This window comes from Eptesicus fuscus, chromosome 20 (assembly GCF_027574615.1).
Source record: "Eptesicus fuscus isolate TK198812 chromosome 20, DD_ASM_mEF_20220401, whole genome shotgun sequence".
In the NCBI taxonomy this organism is placed as follows: Eukaryota; Metazoa; Chordata; class Mammalia; order Chiroptera; family Vespertilionidae; genus Eptesicus; species Eptesicus fuscus.
This window is the reverse complement of record NC_072492.1, coordinates 38375798-38398262: the sequence shown is the minus strand read 5'-3', so window position 1 is coordinate 38398262 and position 22465 is coordinate 38375798. Positions and strand designations below refer to the sequence as shown.

At 42.0% G+C, this 22465-nt stretch overlaps 2 protein-coding genes, 1 long non-coding RNA gene and 1 other non-coding gene across 7 annotated transcripts in view; 3 read left to right on the top strand and 1 right to left on the bottom strand.

Moving 5' to 3' along the window:
• Nucleotides 1–4398: 4398 nt before the first annotated feature.
• Nucleotides 4399–6895, top strand: LOC114227127 (uncharacterized). Its single transcript, XR_003613204.2, has 2 exons — nt 4399–5058; nt 6781–6895. It is a non-coding gene; the product is annotated as an uncharacterized LOC114227127 (long non-coding RNA).
• On the top strand, nt 6558–6654 carry LOC114227162 (Z30 small nucleolar RNA). Its single transcript, XR_003613257.1, has one exon. It is a non-coding gene; the product is annotated as a Z30 small nucleolar RNA (small nucleolar RNA).
• Nucleotides 6896–7171: 276 nt separating the features above from the next.
• PEX12 (peroxisomal biogenesis factor 12) lies at nt 7172–12256 on the bottom strand. Its single transcript, XM_008153661.3, has 3 exons — nt 11501–12256; nt 10621–11174; nt 7172–9779 (listed from the first exon to the last, which is right to left on the bottom strand). Exons 1-3 carry the CDS (start codon nt 11621–11623, stop codon nt 9380–9382), a joined length of 1077 nt encoding a protein of 358 aa, XP_008151883.1. The 5' UTR covers nt 11624–12256; the 3' UTR covers nt 7172–9379.
• Nucleotides 12257–15167: 2911 nt separating this feature from the next.
• AP2B1 (adaptor related protein complex 2 subunit beta 1) overlaps nt 15168–22465 on the top strand; it is a 100816-nt gene continuing 93518 nt past the window's right edge. For 2 of the 4 annotated variants that reach the window (XM_054709897.1, XM_054709895.1), the window contains exons 1-2: nt 15183–15359; nt 21002–21061. In XM_054709897.1, coding sequence (XP_054565872.1) covers nt 21025–21061 — 37 coding nt within the window. In that variant the 5' untranslated portion in view covers nt 15183–15359; nt 21002–21024. Of the gene's footprint in view, nt 15360–15426; nt 15553–21001; nt 21062–22465 lie in introns of those variants that run through there. The other 2 variants (XM_054709898.1, XM_054709896.1) reach the window with 2 other exon arrangements.

Genomic DNA, 22465 nt, shown 5'->3' with positions numbered 1-22465 from the left:
CCCTTCATACCCTTAGACATAAACTGCACTTAAGATGAGATGGATTTTAAAATGAAAAAAAATTTTTTTTTACCTGATACTCTTGCTTCTCTTCTTGTTGTTTCAGTTCCACATCTGGCTTTGGTCTGAATGTTTGCTTTCTGTCCCAGTCCTGTGGCTCTTTGATATCAGCCTGGGAGGAGCAGGAGCCCTGCCAGACTCTCCCAGTCTTCATAACATTGACCCACTGAGGAAGGCTGATAAGGACTCAAGAAAAGCCTATGACAGGGCAGATTCGCAGGCTGCAGTTTGACTTCTGTGAGTGAATTAGGTAGTAATGGGAAGATTCAGGGGTTTTCAAGTGAGAGCCAAAGTTAAACTGCCCACCTCTAAGGGACTGGGTGTCATTTCCATACATCATACAAGTTGTCCTGGTCAATTTAATTTCAAAGCTCTACATTTATTTTATTTTAAAACTAGAGGCCAGGTGCATGAAATTTGTGCACAGGGTGGGGGGAAGGGGCACGGGGGGGGGGGGGCAGTCCCTCAGGCCAGCCTGCACCCTCTCCCAATTTGGACATCCCTCTCGCAATCTGGGACTGCTGGCTCCTAACCACTGGCCCACCTACCTGCCTGATCTCCCCTAACCACACTGCCAGCCTGCCTGATCACCCCTAACTGTTCACCTGCCTGATCGCTCCTAACTGCTCGCTCCTGCCTGCCTGATTGCCCCAACCACTTGCCTCCTGCCTGATTGCTCCTAAGCGTTTGCCTGCCTGCCAAATGCTCATCAGCCTCCTGCGTTGAGTGTCTGCCCCCTGGTGGTCAGTGCATGTCATAGTGACTGGTTGACCGGTCATTCTGGTGGTTCTGCTGTTCGGTCGCTGGGCTTTTATTATATAGGATTATTATTATTTTTAAAAATATATATATATATTTTTTATTTCAGAGAGGAAGGGAGAGGGAGAGATAGAAACATCAATGATGAAAGAGAATTATTGATCAGTTGCCTCCTGCATGCCCCCCACTGGGGATCAAGCCTGCAACCCGGGCATCTGCCCTTGACCAAAATTGCTTTATAGTTAAAAAAAAAAAGAAGAAGAAAATAGCTATCTCACTTGGAAGTGATGGTTAAACTGGATAAAGCTTCTTGAACTAGGCTATACTGTATAATAGCCACCAATTCTTGTTATCATTATTGTTGTTATTTTAAACCTGCAAAAGTTACCTTATGAGAAAACACGGTCTTTGTAGATGTGACTAAGTAAGAATATTGGGATGGGGCAATTATCCTGGATTATCTGGGTGGGCCCTAAATCCAATTACAATTGTTCTTCTAAGTGAGGCAGAGAGATTTGATACACACAAAAGAGGAGGAGTCAGAGATTGCTGTGGCCACAAGAAATGGAGCAGCCACTGAAAGCTGGAAGAGGCAGAAATGAATGATTCCCTATAGCTCCCCACCTCTGTTCTAGGGAGCACAGCCCTGCCAACATCTTGATTTCTGACCAATAAAACTGGTGTCAGACTCATAGCTGTGATAAAATAAATTTCTGCTTTTTAAGCAACCAAGTTTGTGGTAATTTGTTATAGCAGCCACAGAAAACTAATATACGCATCTCCTTCTAAATTGAAGTATCAAACAATTCTGTGTTTCCACTTCAATTTATGATGAAATGATATTCTTAAATAGGTTTCTGGACATCCCTAGGTTGTTTTTTTTATTATTATTATTGTTATTAACTGAGGTTACATTCCTATGAAGTTCTGCTTTGTGGGCATTACCCTTTATACATGTTGGCTGAATAGAGTTTCAGGATAGGAGGCAGAATGGATGCTATAATCAGCACAGTAGCACCATAAACTCTAAAAGCCTGCCCTCAGCCTCAACTTTAACTGATTTTCATTAACTTCACTTCCAAATTCAGTAACCAACCTTAATTCCCAGCCTCACACTCACACTGCAATCTCCCTTTACCTTTAGAAAGATAAATGACCATTCTTTACTGGACATGTGCATTTTGGTACAAGGGACCAAGGTGGGAGCTTTTAACACTACAAAGAAACTGAGATTACATGGCAAGTAGGTGGAAGAGATGGAGTTCAAAGGCAGGTTTGTCTAATACAAATGTTCCTGCTCCTTCCACTGCCTCTCACCTTTGGGATTCTGCCTTCAAGTTTTGGAGTCTTCAAAATCAGAACTCTACCTAAGTATCTCCCCCTTTTCTTCCCGGTCCACAGGAAGGACATTATTTGGACAGAAGAACCAGGAGCCAGATTGTGGTTTCCTTATTCTTCTTCAATGCACTATAAGGGACCAAATCAGGAGGAGGGGAAAATGTGTAAGATGAGCAAAGATAGTTTCTCTTCCTTCTTCAAAGTTCCCTAGTCAAGTCCCCTGGCTATAAATAGTTATAGGTTATCACACCAGGGAGGATCTCCATCAAATGTCCATGCTACAAAGTAATTTGAAATTAGCTTGGACAGTGCTTTTTCCTATGTCTTGGGAAAGTGAGCTGGCCATTCTGTTCACAATTGGCTAAGAACTAGAGTCCCAATTTATTTCAGATATATTTATTCACTAAGAATTTCAATTTATCAGCAGACATAGTTATGAAACAGCCATAACTAATACAAATACCAACCTCCCTCCTAAATTCATTCACAGAGATAATTCGAAGACTGTAGAGAACAGTGACCCAGAACAAAAATGCTAGTTCCACCAAGCCACACTATCTAACTCTGGGTCTCTTAACTTTCACTCATTCTTTCATTTACGTACCTAGGGTGTTGAAATCTTAGGTCTGGCACTGAGTGTGATGCTTACAAATATAGTCCATATGCATGACCACTACACTATAGTGCCACTCTGGAGAGCTAGAAATGTACGAACAGTGTTTTCTCTGGGTGTTCTGAGGAGTGACAATAACTATGCTTGTGAGAATAAGACTTCATAAATCAGATGGTATATCAACTGGAATCTGCAAATAAGAATGCACCAGGCTGAGGAAGGGAGATGGAGATGCAGAGAAAACAGCACATGCAAAGGCACAGTTTCTCTCTCTTTTTAAAAAAGATTACTAGATGTTGGGTTCTAAGCATTTTTATTTTTTAAATGGATTTTAGAGAGGGAGGGAGCAAGAGAGGGGGAGAAGAAGAGATGGAGGAAGAGAAAGATATCGCTCAATTGCCTTCTGTAGGTGCTCAGGGATCAGGATCGAACCCACAACCTAGATATGTGCCCCAACTGGGAATCAAACCTACAGCCTTTTAGTGTATGAAACCATGCTTCAATCAATTGAGCCACCCAGCCAGGGCAAGGCACAGTCTCTTCACTGTCTAACCTCCTATCTTTAAAGTACACTGGAGTTTCTTGGTAGGTCTGGTACAAAAGACTCTTCGTTTTTCTCCATTCTTCCTTTTTATTTTTTCATGTCCCTTCTACCCACCCCTGTCCAACACTCATTACAATCCTCATGCTGCTTATCACATGCCACCTCTCCATTTCCACTACCACAGTCTTAATTTAGGCTATTTAGGCAATCCCTTTCAATAGCTTCCTTCAATTAATTAAAAAACATAGTCAAATGTTGAATTTTCTAAAGTACAGCTCTGATCACCTGTCTTCTTGGGACCTCAATCTATAAATCACTCTCCAGAGCAGTCTAACCTACACAGCCAGCAAGCACCATCCTTAACAAAGTCTTAACCTGTTTTTCAACTTTCCTACCATCCTCCTTCTTTAACACTATCATTGGTTTTCAAAGTTTGGTGTACCTCATGATCACCCATGGGGCTCTTATTAAAAATATGCATGCTTGGGCTCCACCCCAGAAATCTCAGTTAAGTCTGGGTTTATCCCAGGCGTTTTTATGTTTATTGTGATATGTTTTTGATGGAGGACATTTATATTGTTTCCTCCTGGTGTTGCTAACTCACCAATTTTTGAGAAACACTACACGTTTCAATTTTAAATTTGGTCAGCTCCCCCCATGCATTCTCATTTAATTCGGTAATTATTCCTTCTCCCAGAATCTCCTAATTCTCAAACCGCCCTCCCCCTCCCCCCGCCCCCCCCCCCCCCCCCCCCCCATCTTTCAAGATCCAAATCTAGTGCCATCTCTTCCGGGAAGTCTTTCCTGCTCTCCTTCACACTTCTTTGATATTTAGCTGCACTTTTCTTGCGGCACCTCTTGTTTACTTAGGAAGCATCCAAGAGCCCGACCAACCACTAAGTTCCCTCTGGACAGAGAGGGCCACATTCATCTAAGTCCACCCCAACCCCTGGCCCTCACGCGGCCCTACGGACAAGTGCAATAAACAATGTTGGATCACTCAATCGTTCTTCCCGGAAACGGAAACCCAGGGCACAACTGCCTCCGAAGCCCTTTGCCAGGTGTGAAACAAGGCACCGACGAAACCACCCGGGATGACAACAGCCGCCCTGAGGTCCGAGGGCGGGCGAGAACTGCTCTGAGTCTGCTGGAAAGCGCCTGCCCCAACTCTGCAGATGGAGCCCGCCTGGAAACCAAGTGACGGAAAAGGGGGTTCCGCCCGCCGGCCCGCTCCACCCCTGACGTCCGCCTCGCCCTCCGATTGGTTGCTCCTTGCACGTGACCCGCTGGCCGCCGCGGGATTGGTTGTCTGGCAAAGGCCGCACTGGGTGGTGGGATGCCGGCGGGGCCTGGAGGCGGAGGCCGGTGGGAAGAGGGGAGCTGTGACCGTAGAGGGAGGGCTGGAAGGCCGGCAGACGGCTCCGTGAGCCTTCCCTGGCTGGGCAGGCCTCCTGAGAGGGCGTAGGGGTTTCAGGATTTTCCAGATAGGGCTCAGGACTCCTGCCTGGGTCTTTGGTGTGAGCCCTGGCTCCGGCCTTACGCGTGTTTCCCCGCGAGGACGGCTTTTCTGTCTTCCTTGAAGTTGGTGAGGTTTGGACCATATTGTTTATGTTTGACGGTCCCCTAGGTGTAAGCCTTGGTTGTCCTGCGCAGGACGCCGTGCAGAGCGCCTTGAGGTAGAAGCCGGGGCGGGGGAGTTTGGAGATGCTTGAGATGTGGTCCTTACCTACGTGAAACGTTGGAGGTAAGTCGGCTTTGTAAATTGTGCTGATGCCTTTACAATCGAGGAGTTTAGAATTTAGTCGGGAGGGTCGTGCATTGACTTGAGTTAAACGCTCCTTTATTGAGCCTCCTCCTCCTATGCACCATTCTGAGTGTAATGGATGCAGAAGCCAGTGAGACACAGTCCTGGCTCTTTAGGAACTCTGTGATGGGGGAGGCGGGGGTCGTGAGTAAATGGCGTTTGATGCGTGTTGTGGGGAAAAGGGCTGTGGGACTCAGAGGAGGGGATGATTGAGGAGTTAGGGACCACTTAACGGAGAGAGAAGGTGACAGGTGAGTAAGGTTTTAAAACTAATTAGACGTTCTCCAGATTGAAAGGGGTGGGGAAGCATTCCAGATGGCGCCGTGTACTAAGGAAGAAAATTAGGAAAGTATGTTTGTGTAGCGGATGATGAGATAAAGGCTCAAGCTTAACCCCTGTAAAATAGACACTTTGTTAGTGTCCCTCTCTTTATGGAGTTTAGTTGCTAAATGGCTAACACAGACCCATTGTCAGTTTTATGGAAAATCTACCTATTGATACTTATAGATAGAAGCATGTGGTGTCTCCAGAATTGTTAGATACTGTCGATACCATGCTGAAAGGCTGGGAAGGGTGACATGTGATCCTAGTACATATCAATGATGGTATATCACCAGGTGCTATTTAGAATAAATGAAATGCAATCAGCTTTTTCATTCAGAAATTAATTATTCAGGTCGTGAATTATCCAGGCTTTACCTTGTTTCCTTTACCTTGCTCATGCCCAGGAGGAAAATGAATTAAACCTTATATTTAGCTGATAGTGGAAAAATATAAATCTGGTAATCAGACTTCAGTTGTCTTTCCAGCTGATGTTAATTTTCTATGGACCTTAGGCAAATCATAGCCTCTCTGGTTCTTGGACTCTTAAGATAGGAGATTCTGGTATAACAAATGTGTGACTAGTTTTTATCTTTATGTGCAGCATGATTGTAAATCAAAATATATAATAAATGAACTGGAGTTGACTTTATAATAGAATTTAATTATAATTAAATTAATTTTATAATTTATTTTATAATTAAATTAAATTTTAATTATAAAATCTTTTCTAAAGCTTTTGCTTAAGAACTTGTCTCTAAATCCCTTCGCAGGCATCTGAAATTTTATCTTGCATTGTGTTCATTAAAAAAAAAAGGTTGTTTTTTTTTTAACTGTAAATGCTTACCCACTCACCTGTATTTCAAAAACAAAAAAGCTCCCCCAAACAAAACTTGTTCAGATTTGCATTTTTGTACAGTAGAGTTGCTTAAACTAAAGCATAGTGGAAGGTAAAATATTTATTTTTATTGGAATAAAATATTGGAAGCCCATGGTTGCAATTTAAATTTATCTAAAAAGAAGCCTTTCTTTTTTTCATGGGTAAACCTAAGTTTTTTTAGAAGTGAAAACAGCGAGTGAAAATACTCTTAGGTAATACAAGGAGGTGAATTGCAATGATGCGATGATGAGTGAAGTATAGTCTGACCTGGTATTGCCATTGCTTCCGTGTTGGCTCTGACCAGGGTATGATCACTTAATCTTCTCTCTGAGCTGAGTCTGGTTATGGTTTTCCCACATTGGTATGTTCTAGCCTTTTTGGATACTGGTTTTATTATGTATATGACTGTTTCTTTGGTATTTGTTTGAATCTTACTGATACTTTCATGTTTTCCTTTTTAGGTTGAGGTGAAAAATCTGGCTTTGATACCTTCATGGAGTACTACGTTATTTCAATCCTGAATCTGGTTCAGTTCTCTTATTGACTTACTATATTAAAAATTGTATTAAAAATGTTTGTATTTGCTTTGGTAAAACCTTGCTATTTAATAAGAATTCTTGCAACTATCCCATATACTCTTATCTATAAAAATAAAAGCGTAATATACTAATTAGACCAGACGTCCTTCCAGACGGCTTTGGCTGGGGCTGCGAGGGCCTAGGCAGCCACCTCAGCTCCGAGGGCTGAGCCCCTTGCACGAATTTCGTGCATCGGGCCTCTAGTGATACATACCAGGTGTACTGGTTAATAATGCAGATTTTGTAATCAAAGAAAACACAAAGATAATTTCAAGAGAAACATCAAAAGTGCTTTGTTCAAAGTAATGTCCATCGCTAGCTACACATTTCCCCCATCTTTCAGGTAATTTGTGGATACCGTCCCAATAGAACTTTTCTTGTTTTGAGGCAAACCATTCAGAGACCCAATTTTCCACTTCTTCGTACATTTTGAAGTGCTGCTCAGAAAGTGCATGTGCCATTGATCGGAACAAGTGGTAATCTGAAGGAGCAAGGTCTGGTGAATACGGCGGGTGGGTTAGTACTTTCCAGACAAGATCTTTTAACGTGCCTTTAACTGGTTTTGAAGTGGGTGATGGTGTGTTATCATGAAGCAAAATTACTTTGCTGTGTCTTCTGGCCCATTCTGGTTGTTTTATGATCAAAGCGTGGTTCAAATTGACATGGATGTTCTTTGTCTTGCACATAGAAATCATCACTTTAAAGCGTTTAAACCAGCGTTCACAAGTATCTTGAGATGGAGCATGTTCACCATAAGCTTGCCGAAGTATTCAGCAGCACTTTTCTTCAAAATAAAGTAATGAATTAAAACTTGCCACACATGCTCTTTTTTTGGCACGAAATTCGACATTTTTAAGCGTATAAATATGATGTTAACATCTTCAGAAAATTTGACATATAAAGTTTTGAAGCTTGTTGTCAATACAACAAAATAGCATACATATCAAATCACATATATATCAACATATGTGTAACTCCATCTATTGAAAAAAAATCTGCATTATTAACTGGTACACCTGGTAAAAGTGTTAATATTTTAAAATCTATAGGATGTTCCATTTCAGAATTTAGTTTTATCACCGTGGTGCCATTAGAGAATGTTTGTCCTTTGAATTGCTAAAATGAGTTAAAATACTGGAAAACACCTCTCAGCAGAGGCACCTACAAATTACTTTCATCCTTCCTCATCTAGTCATGATGATTTTTTAACCCATATTTTTCCATCAGTTTGCCAATCCAGGCATGAATTTTTCTGCATAGGCAACTTAAGTGTTTTTGTAGTCTTTCTAATACAAGATATTTCGAACAAGGCTGAATGCTGAATTCTTGCTGTTGGAATAGAGGACTTTCCCCCAATTATTGGATTAGCAAAAAAACATGTTAATACAAAAATACCCCAAAAAGTCAAAGGTTGTCTGAATGAAAAATTTACTTTAAACACCTCAAGTAATCTTTCAGTTTCTATACAATCATGACAACATGGAACAGTTCTTTGCCAAAAACATTTATTCTTGAAATGTATTTAAGCGTTTCATAGAAACTTTAGTAATAGCCAGAATAATTCATGCCAGTTTAGCAAACTCTTAATAGCAAGGAGAAAGAACTTATTAAAGGAGCCTTTCTTTACACATAGATGAGTATTTTACTTCATCTTTTTAAAATACTTATTGATTTTAGAGAGAGAGGAAGGTAGAGGGAAGAGAGATAGGAATATCGATAAGAGAGATTGGCTGCCTGCTGCATGCCCCTCACTGGGGATTGAGCCTACAACCCAGGCATGTACCCTGACTGGGAATTGAACCGGCAACCTCTCAGTGCATGTGTTGATGCTCAACCACTGAGCCACACCATCTAGGCTTACTTCATCTCTTCATTGCTTATTAGCTTTGCTTTCTCACCAAAATCTATATATACACTTGACCTTAATTTTTCTTTAACCAGTTTCCCAAGAAAGACTCATAAAGAAATCTTTAAAAGTTGATAAATTACAGCAGATATTACATAACAAATGGGTCACAGTATATAGAAGGAGCTATTGTTTTTCAAGAGTCAGCCCACTTTTCACACCGCAAACTGATGAAACCTTTTCCTCATAGGCAGATGAAAACTTTTCTAAATAAAAGGTCTGCTTCCCCTACATCACCCACTTTATGAGGTCTAACATGGGTTTTTCCTGAGAGCTTCTATACCTTGTTTAATGAACAGCTTCTGTACTGACTACCCTCTTTTATCCAAGTCTACACTAACCCTCAATTCTCTTCCTCTAATCAGCTTGGTTAACTTTAAGTTGGGGCCTAGAGAGCAGGTTAGAAGGGCAAATCCATGGGTATAGCCTTTTAAAGAAATCCATATATTTTTTTAAAATTCATATAATTATGAATTGAGGTTAAGAAGTACGAAATAAGGCTGTGTACCATGCTGAAAACCAGCCCCAAATTATTTTAGGCAATAATTTTGCTTCAAGTTAAGATGCTAATCCCTTTCAGTTGTCAGGGGAGTACAGTTTAATTAGGTGTTGTACTTCTGTTGGATAACCTGTGATGGGACAAGCCTGGTGAGTCCTCACATAACTAAACACACAGCGATAGCAAAACACATAGCCAGAGGTGGCAAGAACAGTATCATTCACCCGGGTTTTACGACACAGTGGGCACACAGTCTTCATTTTGGGTAACAGGGGAGAATCAGAATTGTAGTCTAGGTGTATAGGTGGTGGTGGAGTAGGCAGGGCAGTCAGTGATTTGATGGTTTCTTGATTTTCAGATGAGTACCACCACTCAAGGAATTGCAGGAAGAATACACCGACAGACAGGCCAGTAGAGAGGGATAAGGCAACACCCCCCAGAGCTTTTTTCAGAGTTGACTTGATCTTCTCACTAATACTGTTAGAAAATAGAACAAGAAGGCAAAAGGAGAAACTTTGTTTATGTACAATTGCACAGTGATTAATATAAATGTATTTCTCACACTTCTCATCAGAATCACCAATTCAGTTTGGGGAATGAACAGTTGCCAGACTGGTATTGTCTCCTTAAGGCTGTACTCTAAATGATTCCCTTTCTGGCTTACAGTATTTTAGGAGCATAGGAGCAAAGCTTTGTTTTTAAAGACTAAGTTTTTGTGTGTGGAGAAGAAATTAGTGAGGCATTGATTATATAGACCTTTTTCTGTATGCGTGGAAGATAGTATATCCAGAAAAAGAAACAACTCACTTAACAAAAATTAACTTAGCAGCATTGAGGAATATATATATATATATATATATATATATATATATATATACATATATATATATATTTAAACTTGTAGGAGAACATGAACACTAACTAGAAGCAGTATAGCATCGTGATTAAGAGTAGTCGAGAATTGTGTTGATCTGCCTTGAGTCTCAGCTCTGCCACCTTCTAGCTGTGTGGCCTTGACAAGGTACTTAGCTGCTAGGGCTTAGTTTCCTGAGCCGTTAAATTGGGCTAATGAATGAGTTGTGATGGGGATTGGGATAATGTATATAAAACCAACACCTAGCTCAGGGCCTGGCCATAGCAAGTGTAGTAGTTATGATGAGGTTGCTTACCAGGATGGCAATCCTTGATTTATGAACACAGAATTTTTCTATGATTTTATAAAATACCTCAATGTGGACTGAAGGAGGTGATTTCACAAAGTTAAAGTAAGATTTTTGAATCTGTTAATCAAAGATTTGGGGTAATGTTAAGGCCTTACCTCCTGGCTGGTTGCTGCATCATGCTGGCTTCAGCTGCTTTGTGCTCCAGAGCTTGTATATCCTGAACTGTAAGTCGGCCTAGCCGAACTCCAGCCAGACTAAGCAGTGGTGAGTGATGCTGAGCTTTTCCTAGGATGTATCGAAGTTGTTGTACAAGAAACCAGCCTTCCCAGGCCATGTTAACAAATGGGTAGGCTGCCAGGAAGGCTCTGTAGAATTGTTTCCAGCGGGAAGAAGGGGGATGGATAGAATATTCATCCTCTTCTCTAAGGCTAGAAACCAGCTTCTCCAGCTTCACTTTCAGATAGGGAAGAAGAACCAGGAACATAATTGACTTCCAAAGCTGCTTCTTTGGGAGACCCGCACTAGCCAGTCTCTGAAGCTTGCGTGTGTCCCCCGTTACAATGCGCTTTAAGCCGTAAAAGTTTTCAGAAAATGAGGCACTGGTTTTAGACAGATAATGCTGCTGGAGCAGAAGATCCAGCAGCGTAAAGATTTCATCAAACCACCTCCAAAAGAAGCCATAGTGGGCAGGATTTGATTCTGCAAGAACCTAAAGCACAGTAGATATTAATAAATGAAATTCACTCCATTTCACAGGTACTATGCCTTATATTTGCATTCCCCTCACCCCCACACCCTCTAAATTCTACACTTTGAGATTAAACAGGTCACTACTTTTGGGGCCTACCCTTTCCTTCGTGCGGTGCTGGACATTCATTTCTGGGCTCTACACATAACAGCGGTTCAATAACCGTTAAATTATGTGAATTATGTGCTAATTGGTAACTTCAAACCTAGGCCACAAGATAAACTCAAATTACTGGTTTGGTTTTTACCGAGTCCTCCCTAAAACCATTTAAAGAATTAATGCCTTACCTTGACCACATGCTGAAGAGCAGGTCTCACTGCTGTCATTAAACTGTCCTGTGCTACCACCTCAAAGATGGATGGCTGGTCATCCGCAGCAGCAGCTGTGATGTGAGCCCCGTGCTCAGCCATAGTTTTCTGCGTGCACTGGGTTTCACTTTGCCTCTAGTAAGCATGAACTTGTTCGGGGTGCCCAATGGGTGCTCAGTCTTAAAAGTAATATTTCTGCTGGATACCCGAGACTCCTAGTTCTCACTTTTTACAGGAACTGGGGGAGAAAAGACCACATCTGGAGGCACAGGACGGGTCTCAAGGAAGAACGAAGTTAACGCACACTAACTTCGAAGTTAACGCAGACTAACTTGGGTGGAAGTGCTGTGTGGAGACGGAGTGACTTGCAAATGCTGCACCTCACAGGGCAGAGCGTGACCATGGGGGATAGGTATGGGCCAGGGGGTCTGTCCTCTCGAGCTGCAATCGAGGAAGCTGCGAATCAGGGGCTTCCAATCGCGAGGGCTCAAAAGTCCACCTGTTCTGAGAAATTAGAGGTGCAGGTGCGGGCCGGTACCCGAGGTCTGGCCCCAGCCGCCGGCTGCTAAGCACCCCGCCCGCGCCCGTCCTTGCGCGCTGACCCCAGGCGAGGCGCGAAGGACCCACGACGCCACATCTGAAGGGAGGTCTCCGCTTTAGGACAGAAGCCGCACTCGGAAATGGAAGCCGCGGGTGGTGGGGAACAGCAGCGGACAAGAGGCGCTCTAGCCCTAAACGTGGCCCCAAACCGGAACTAGAAAACTCTATGACCCACTAGCACTTCCGCTTCCGCCCCCGCGGACGTAAAAGGGCGCTGGGCGCTTCCCAGAGAAATACTTGGTCCCTTTAGTTATTTGGGTTTGCATGCTGTCTCCGTAGGAAACCACAGCTCTGAGACTGTGCAGAGGTGTTTTTGACAAGATGTTTGGGGCGCCCTCCTCTGGCGCCGGAACTTGGTCCCGCGGGCGGTGGAGCTAGGAGCGGAGGGATAAAGGGAATGTGGAGGTGGAAGGCTCTCAGTGTGGGTTCAGCAGGTGTGATGGGGCATTTATATTATGCGCCTTTTGGGAAAGATTTGATAAAGAAAGATGATTAAGATGAGAAAGGTTCCCGTGAGACCTCAAATTTTGTGAATTTTGTTATTTCGTCCAAGCTGGTAGTTTACCATAGTGTTCTACGTTTGGTTGTATTCTAGCACAAACTCTTAGTTACTTGCTACCCTAGATAAAAATGATTCCTATCTTTGTACACGGGAGGGTGTGTCCTATTAGCTATACGAATAGAGTGCTAAGACAAAGGAATCCTGATAAGTTCCACCAGCAGAAACTGGGGAAGCTTGACAGAAAAGATACTTTTCATTGTATACCAAAGTTGGTATAATTTACCTTACGGTTTGCAAAGTGCTGTTATGCAACTTTGCCTCATTTGCATTGCTAATTCAGGTTTATTGAATTTGGACAAAAGTTCAAGTTCAAGCTGTTTTCTCTCTCTAGAACTCCTCCTTCACCTCTGGGCTAAATAGGTAGTATATAGAAGGTATTATTCACTGCCCAGAGGACCTTAGGGTATGTAGATAGATAATTGCTTTGCATAATGAGAACCCTCAGGAACAAGATTTGACTTTGGTTATTTGAATAGAAAGAAATAATATATTGCAAGTTAACCTTAATTATACTTCTAAAAGGTGTTCTTTACCAAAATGCCTGCTAAAAAGTCACATTGATAAAGATTTTTACCTTACAGAGCTTAAAGACTAGACATAATGTATTTATCAAGTACCTGGTACTTGTTAGGTGCTTGATCAATGGTAGCTGTTATATACAAGCTTTCCTCAAGCAAACAACATGCAGGAGGCAACCAATCGATGTGTTTCTCTCACATCGATATTTCTCTTTCCCTTTCCCCTCCACTCTCTCTGAAAAAAAAAAAAAATCAATGAAAAAATAACCACAGGTGAGGATTAAACAACAACAACAACAAAACATACAAAGTATCTACACTATAATGGAATTTACAGTCTAGTTGGGGAGGAAAATAACAAACTAATATATAATTTCTAAATTGAATAAGAGGGATGGGATAGGAGGGGACACTGGGTAATCAGGGAGTGCCTTTCTGAGGAGATTGCCCTTAAACTGAGACCAAATTATGAACCAGTCATGTGAGGAGTTGGGGAAAAAGAATATTAGGCAGGAGGAGGAGTATTTGTGGAGGCCCTAAGGTGGGAAAGAACTTGGCATATTTGAGTGTTACAATAGCCAGCAAAAGGGGAATATGGGGAATGAGGAGTGACTGAGAGGCATAAAATGATATTAGAGAGGTAGGCAGGGGCCAAACCAGGCAGGCACTAAGTAAGGGCCATGGGAAGGAGACTGTAGCAATTGATATTATTGACTACTCATTCATTCATTCATTCATTCAACAAATTTTGGGGAGGGGGACTAGGCCTCAGAAATGGAAGGGTGAACAGATTGATATACTTCTTTCATGAAATTATAAAAGCATCCTGAAACATAACTGCTGGCTTTTCCTTCTGCCTCTCTGATTACTCTTTCTTGATCCCTTTCCAAATTTGGTTTCCTCAGCTTCTGCCCCAGTCTCTCTCTCTCTCTCTCTCTCTCTCTCTCTCTCTCTCTCTCTCTCTCTCTCTCTCTCTCTCTCTGAAAGGTTTGCGACGCAGGAAACAAGACACAGAGTCCAGGCCATGGAAAAGGGGGGAGGTTTTAATCTTGCGCTCCCGGGCGAAACTCACCGGTCCGAGAGTGGGCCAGGGGAGTTCGCGCCAAAACAGGGGCTTAGGTACTTCCTTTATACAGCCGTTTGGTGAGGGGAGGGTGGAGAGCCTGAGAGATGTGGAATTCCTGCCTCGGGCAGGGGTTTGGGAAGGCTAGCAAGGTTCTGGGAAGAGGCCAGTTATCTGCCAGTTATCTTCGTCACCATCTACCTTGCGGGTGCTTGCATGGCTGTGGTCTTTCCCCCATGCCTCGACCTAACACTCTCATTTTTAAAAAGGTTTTATTTTAGAGCAGTTGTTTTGGGTTCACAGCAAAATTTAGGGTAAGATACAGAGATGTCTAATTTGTGGCTAACAAAAAGAACTTCACTTTTGTGTAAGCAAACCTATTACATGCTAGGTGCATAATGTACTTTATCCCAGTTATGCTTCACAAAACCAAGAGAGTGTAAATCATTTGAGACTTTATTTTGCAGATAAGAAAACTAAGATTGAAGAGAACTGAGGCAACTTTCCTAGTGACATACATTCAGGGCAGCGATTTCAACTCCGATCCGCTGCCATCTCAGCCTTTTCCTTTGCACCCCTCTCCTCTAGAGCTAGCTAGGCCCGTGCACAGCCCTGGGCTGGATCACCACTGTCCGCGCTCCTGAGCTGGCCCGGGAAGTTAGCTGAGTTGGTTTTTCTTTAAGAAAGGAACAGAGTATTTCAGTGTTTTTTTAGAGAACCTTGCGAGCAAACAAATCCGGAGAATGTCAGCTTGCTTAATGCATCCCTTCGGATAGACACTGAACATCATTTGAGACGCCGGTGGCAGGTCTCTTCCCGACCAAGAAAATAGAAAAAATAAAATAAAATAAAAATCTTTGCATCGCCATGGCGACGAGATCGCTGCCTCCGCTCTCCCGCGCGCCGGGATGACGTCACGCGGCGAGACTCTCTGACGTCGCGCGGCGTTTCCTGCCCACCATCTTTGTCCCTGGCAAAGCGGGTTTTGCGCAGTGGCTTAGACCTGGAAAAGGAGTCGTGACGTGCAGGAAACCATTCCAACACCGCTGGGGCCGCGCTCTCCGGCCGCCGCCGCCACCCCCGCCCTTGCCTCCGGTGAGTTCAAGGCGGCTAACTTTGGGGTGTGTCCCCCGTTGAGGCGCGGGAGGCGGGTGGCCCGAGGTTGGGTTGGAGACGGGCGGAGGAGAGGAAATCCTAGGAGCGTGACCGTTGAGGATGGAGTGAGCCGTCGGGTGTGACCGTTGTGAGGAAGAGGGTTGGAGAAAAGGGACTCCACGGCCGTGGCGGGGTGAGGGGACCCTGGGGGGCAGGCGGCCGGGAGCTGGGGCGCGCAGGCTGGCAGGGAGGTGCCGACGCCGGCGGGTCAGGGAGGCCACAGGCCAGGGGTGTGGTCGGTAGAGGCCGGAGGCCGAGGGGCGTCGTTGCCGGAGAGCCTGGGACGTGCCCCGCGAGCTAAAGGGAAAAGGGCGTCCCCCCAATGGTGGGCAAACCTCGTTCGCCTCCCGTCGCTTGAGGCTGAGAGCCGCTTCTCCCCCGCCCCGTAATGGAGGGACAAACCTCCAGAATGCTGACCACCTGGGTAACGAACAGGCGTTCCTGACACTTAAGAGTCGGGGGGAGCCCAGCTGGCGTGGCCCAGTGCTTGGGCGTCGGCCTGTGAACCCGGAGGCCACGGTTCGATTCCCCGGCGGGGCACACGCCCAGGTTGCGGGCTCGATCCCCAGTCGGGGGCGTGCAGGAGGCAGCCGATCAGTGATTCTCACCATTGATGTTTCTCTCCCTCCCTCTCCCTTCCTCCCTGAAACCATTAAAAATATATTAAAGAAAGAGAGAGATGGGGAGGAAAAACCTTCAGAACTGGCCCGAGGTGAACGAGGGGGCGGGGAGCAAGTGGGGATAAATCTTAGCCCGGAATTTTTCCATTTTGGGTTTAGCAGGAATGGTCTGGTTTGAGCAAGGCCGTAGATTAAGCCGGAGGCAAAGAAACTAGTACTTCCTGGTACTTCCTAATTCTTTGAATCCAAAGAATTTATCCCGGCTGATTGTTTTCAGAGTAGTATTTGGGGCTTTTACTGAACACACTTACTTGGCTGCTTCATGATGAAGCAACGTGAATCAAGTGTGAATGCTTCACTAAACTTTGACTTCTAGAAAGAAGTGTTTTTTAAATGTCAGACACTTATAATCAATGTAATTTTTTAAAATGAAGAAAACGCGGTAAGTTTAGGAAAGGCAGAATGACAGAGAAGGTGGTCTCAATGAGGAACAATTTAAATTGTTAATAGCCTTCGTGGTGTACTTCTCTTGCTTAGCCTCAGGGTACACTTACAAAGTAATAATAGCAGCGGATGAAGGAGATGCAGCTGTAATGTGAAAAGTGTAACACATTCCCCTGATGACTAAGCTAGTGGTAAGGTGAGAACTGTTTGCAGGTATCTTAACAGTTCAAACTCCCAAGGAAGCCAAAGGATAGTGTGTTCTGCAAACGGCCTCACTGAAAGCTGGGTGGTAAAATTAATAAAAGCTAACTTTCTGTGAATTAGAGACTCAAGAAAGTCCAGTACATTTTAGGCTCAGGTTTGAACCAAACCGAACAAGGAATGAATAAGATAGAATATGCTCTCCCTTTTTCCTTCTTTGCTTCCTTCTAGGTTTAAGTTTTCCAGAGTTTATTGGTATTTCAGTTAAAAATTAGATGTAAAACTTTGAGCTTCTTTCTTACTGTATATTATTAAATTACCTTGTAGTCTGTCATATTTTAGTGAAATTACAGGTGTGTCTGTTGTAATTTCTTTTTTTTAAAATATATTTTATTGATTTTTTATAGAGAGGAAGGGAGAGGGATAGAGAGCTAGAAACATCGATGAGAGAGAAACATCGACCAGCTGCCTCCTGCACACCCCCCACTGGGGATGTGCCCACAACCAATGTACATGCCCTTGACCGGAATCGAACCTGGGACCCTTCAGTCCGCAGACCGACGCTCTATCCACTGAGCCAAACCGGTTTCAGCTCTTATGTAATTTCTTATGAGCTGAATGAGACCTGAAGATGCTATTGTCTTTGCATTATTATTGAAATATCTGATTAGCACTTCTTACCCTTGTAATAAAAGATTGCTGGAATACTTTGGTTAACTCTTTGGCCAGTTTTTTAGTATAAACACCAAACTGTGTAACGCTCAAATTTAAGTGAAAAGAAGGGATTTAGTGACCTTGTCAACTCTTAATTTAGCTGCCATTTCCCAGAGAGCCATTCGAAATTAAGCCTCTATTAATATTTTTCTGGCCTTATTTTCTTTAGGGCGACTGGAAGGAGGGAGAAGTAGGAGAGAAAGGACTTTCACAATCTATATTTAGTAGAAACTAGGTTATGTTAAATCTAGATGTATAATCCTGTATGGGGAGGCCTTCTCTCAAGTGCCGTGACTTGACACCCTGGGCTAGGACAAGTGAAAGTTACTGTGTGCTCTGACGGTGTTTTTTAACAATGCCCCTAGGCCCTGTTGCAAGCCCTCAGAACAGCCAGGACTTGTCGGTCTGGTTGAAGGGTAGGGTGAGTTCAAACTCTGATGGTTTTGCTTTTTCCTGGGGCTCTCCTGAAGGAACAATGTATTGTTTTTCCCTCCTGGAGCTTGATTTTTGAGAAACTGATACTTAATTTTTTTTTTTTTCTTGAGTTCTATCTTGGCTGCTTTTTTTTTTTTTTTTTTTTTGGCTTCTAATGCAGACAGTAGTTTTCCTCATCCTGTATTTTGGAGAATCTGGTTATGCCCATCTCTGGCATGTGATTAAGTGCATCTCATTTTAAAAAACATATACAAATGTAATTTTTTGAAGTGAAATTCACATAACAAAATTAACCATTTAAAAGTGAGCAGTTCAGTGGCACTTCATACATTCACGGTGTTGTGCACCCACCACCTCATACTTGTTTTTGTATAGACTATTTTCATTTTTTCTTGGAATTTAAGGCAGGGACTGGCTTGATACAATTATTTCCCAGCCAATGTGAGTGAGGGATACTCCATTACTGGTGTTTACAACAGTGTGAGCTAAGAGAGTGATGGTTTTCCCCCTTCTAAGCCCAGAAATTCTTTCTTTCTTTCTTTTTTGTTTTGTTAATCATCTCCTGAGGATATTTTTTTCATTGCTTTTCAGAGATAGTGGAAGGCAGGGAGGAAAGGAGGTGGAGACAGAGACTGAGAAAGAGAGAGAAACACCCACTGGTTGCCTCCTGCACTCACCCCACATACGCTGGGGAGGGGGAGGAAGGGGGAGATGGAGGAGTGAACCCGAAATCTAGGTACTTGCCCTTGACTAGGAATGGAATCCAAGACCCTTAGTCTGGGGGCTGATGCTCTAACCACTGATCCACAGGCCAGGGAAGAGTAGGGATTCTTAATTTAGAATCTAAGATTAATTTTGATTTTCTCCCCTGAAATTTTGTGGGTTGGTATATTAATCTCTTGTTAAGAACACTTAATGCTCACAATGAATAGGACAGAAATATATTCCTTGACAGTGAAATTTGTTAGGGGAAGTAATGAAATGTGTGGGTCATTAATAAAGGTAGGATTTAAGATTAGGTTAATTTAATGTTTAACAGATTGTATTGAAAACTGTTAAGAATTTAACATGTGTGTAAGTGTCTGAGAGCATTAGTAAACAACAGTTTTTGTACCATTTTTCAAAGAAACTGGGTGAAAAGTTCCAAGCAGATTTTGTTTTTAAATCTTAAGCAAGTTTTAAGTTTTGATGATCCTATAGGACTTAGAATGGCATAATAATAGACAGACCACAACAGCCATGAGCTACGGCCCTGCTGTTAGGCTCCAGTAACCATTTCTGTAGATTGGTTTTTCTCTTTGTGTACCTAAGACCTTAGATGATAACTTCAGATTAATTCCAAGTCTTTTTTGTGAAGGACTCCTTTCTTCAATATGCCACTCCACATTTAGTTTACATTGTGAATGGATTAAATGATTATACATTCTTTGAATTTTTGCTAGAAAGGCATTATGAAAATATTGTGTAAAGCAAGCCTCTGCTACAGACTAATTATAACAAATGCGATCAAAAGAAATTTCTGTATTCTATAATAATATTTGTTGTGAGTTCTAGCTCACTTCTTTTAACAAGGTAATTCAGTGAAATTCTGATAGAGTCTATTGTATGAGGACTAAATAGTAAGGTTGCTGTTTGGAAAGATAGTAAATAAGTCTAATTTCTCCTAGGTTGTCCAAGCAGCACATTTTAGAGATGATTTGAGCTTAGCGTTTTTCAATATTCTATGTTTTCTGGCTCTTTCTCCTTTTCCTTGATTACGGTGATTTGTTTAGTGAGTAGGTCTTTTCTCTCATCCATGTGTACTGTTGTTAGCCCAAGTGTTAATCACTCAGGTTTGCCAAACACATTACACCGGTGTTGTTTTGATCTGACAGTATGAACAGGTACCGGGCATCTTTCCTCAGTTTGGTAATTAGTGTTGTTAATTATGGTGGTAAAGAAGAAGAGACTCAGTTTTGAGTGCAGAAGGAATATTATTAAAAGAAAATTTTAATGTATTCAAAGACGTCAGGTATGTTAGACAAAAGTCTTATGAGTTTCTGAAATCCGAAAACATTTTCTCATGTGGGGAGAAATGTGACTAGTACTCTTTTCGTTTTATTGGTAGAGCCATGTGTCAGCTAGATTATTTCTGGAAATTGAAACAGAAGAGTTGAAGTTGAGGGTGGAATTTGTGTTCTTTTAAATTGTAATGCCAGTTCTGATTCTCCTTTGTATTCAATGTGACTAAACAAATACCTCAAGTTTTTTGCCTTGTTTTTAAATGTAAATTGTTATTTATTCTTTGGTAATACTGTTGTGCTAAGTGTATATTGTTGGAAAATCATAGTTTAAAAAAATCCATGCGTAAAGCGTGTTTGCCTCTCTAGATGTCTGTTGTCAGAGTAGTCGACTAATTTAGGTGTTTTTTTTTAATATATTCCTTTTATTGAAAGTTCCATACAGTGGTAAATAGATTGCAGAATTGTTTTCTTCTTTGACCTTACACTGATTCAGAATATATGTTTGTTTTTTAAGATATTTTATTGCTTTTTAGAGAGTGAGAAAGGGAGAAGGAGAGAAACATCGATGTGAGAGTGATACATCTTTAGGCTGCCTCCTGACACATCCCCTACCAGGGATCGAGCCCACAACCTGGGCATGTGCCCTGAATGAGAATTGAATTGGCAACCTTTTGATGCATAGGATGACACCCAACCCACTGACCCACACTGGCCAGGCCCAGAATGCAGGTTTTGAAGTGACTTCATCTTGAGGCAGGGAAGTAAATCACATTTTCCTTAATGGAAAGTAATGGGCTAATCTCACAAAACAAACTTTGCCTTATCTTAAATATTTGAGTGACTAACTGAAGATGTATTTATAAAAAGGTCTAGTTGTAGGTCTTGGAGGCTTTCTGAAGATAATTGTGGATAAAATCACAAAGCCATGATAGGTTCAGATTATTAATCCATTTCATTTGGCTTTTGTTCCAATTAGCTCCTTAAGACGAGAGTTACATTCTTAATTATCTTTGCATCCCTTGAATCACCAATGATAGTGGTAAATAAAAAGACACTCATTTTTGAATACAGAAATTCTAATATGTAAATGTTCTTTATCCAAGGTATTTATGTCCAGCAAGGCATACATTAATTTTAAGAAATAAATTCTTTTCTCTTGCTGTAGGTGCACATTAAAGAGCCAACACCATGACTGACTCCAAGTACTTCACAACCAATAAAAAAGGTAAGTATGAGAACCCGATCAACGGTTTGAGATCCTTCAAAAGTTATGGTGTAAGATTATGGTGTTCCTGACCTCTTCAGACATGCATGCTATGGACAGTCTCATTGGAGATCTACTACTCCTACAGACAAGTGTATTGAGGAAATTAAAGTATAGGTATTTATTTATTTATTTATTTATTTATTTATTTATTTATTTAAATCCTATCGAGGAAGAGGGGCAGGGAGAGAAAGACATCGATCTGAAAGAGAAATATTGATCAGTTGCCTTCCATACCTGCCCCAACCGGGAATGGAACCCACAATCCAGGTATGTTCCCTCACTGGGAATCGAAGCAGCAACCTTTCAGTGCACAGGATGACACTCAACCAACTGAGCCACTCCAGCTGGGCTAAAGTATAGGGTTTTAATTTGATTTGAAGGTTTTGTCTTAGTAAAAGGAAGGGATCCAACATTTATCCATTGAAGATTGATAGATCTTGAGCATTTTTATTCTCTCTCAATTTTTTACTTAGAAATATACATTTTTATAATAAGGAATACTATTAAATATAGGTATGTAAAAATGAAAGTTCTCTCCTTTCTTATTCCTGTTATTGAGGGGAACTCGGTGTGTATTCTCAATCTTTTTCTATGCATATACATGCATATATTAATACATATGATTTTTAAAAATGTTTTTATTGATTTCAGAGTGGAAGAGAGGGAGAGAGAGAAACATCAATGATGAGAGAGAATCATTGATGCATGCCCCCTACTGGGATTGAGCCTGCAACCTGGGCATGTGCCCTTGACTAGAATTAAACCCAGGACCCTTCAGTCTGCAGGCCAATGCTGTATCCACTGAGCCAAACTGGCTAGTTCTATATATGATTTTTTTATAGCTTTTATCTTTGAAGAAAAGGGGGTCATATAAAACAAAGCAAGAAACTTGGTATTTCACATCCCATATAGATCTATCTCATACTTTGTGGCTAGGCTTTGTCTAGATACATTCTATCAACTTAAAACAGGGAACCTCTAAAATCAGTATTATGATTTTTTGGTCATAGATTGCTTGAGTAGCTTTGAATTTATTAGCCTCATCATCTTTGTTATTAGAAATATAATACTGGTTTTATACATGTGAGTGTTAGCCTAGAAACTAAGGAATCTTGGGAAAATTCAACCTCCTTATCTTTCGTTAAATTGTTCCTAAGTAAAATAGCTCTTTTCTAGTGCTATAGATGGCTCTCCCATCCAAGGCAGACTGGTTTAGGTCTTTTAAGCCTGTTGTGCCCCTCGGGATCAGCATGCTGTGCTTTTGTATTCAGCAGTCCTTATATTTACTGAGGTGTTCTGGGCATGACACCAACTACCATCCCTCTTATTCTCTAACAACTTGCCTTCTCAAATGTACCTTTT

Coding starts and splice junctions, on each gene's coding strand:
- PEX12 (XM_008153661.3), bottom strand. CDS start 11,623: ATGGCTGAGCACGGGGCTCACATCACAGCTGCTGCTGCGGATGACCAG. Junction 11,175..11,500: donor CTCTTCAGCATGTGGTCAAG/GTAAGGCATTAA, acceptor ACTGTGCTTTAG/GTTCTTGCAGAATCAAATCC. Junction 9,780..10,620: donor ATGCAGCAACCAGCCAGGAG/GTAAGGCCTTAA, acceptor ATTTTCTAACAG/TATTAGTGAGAAGATCAAGT.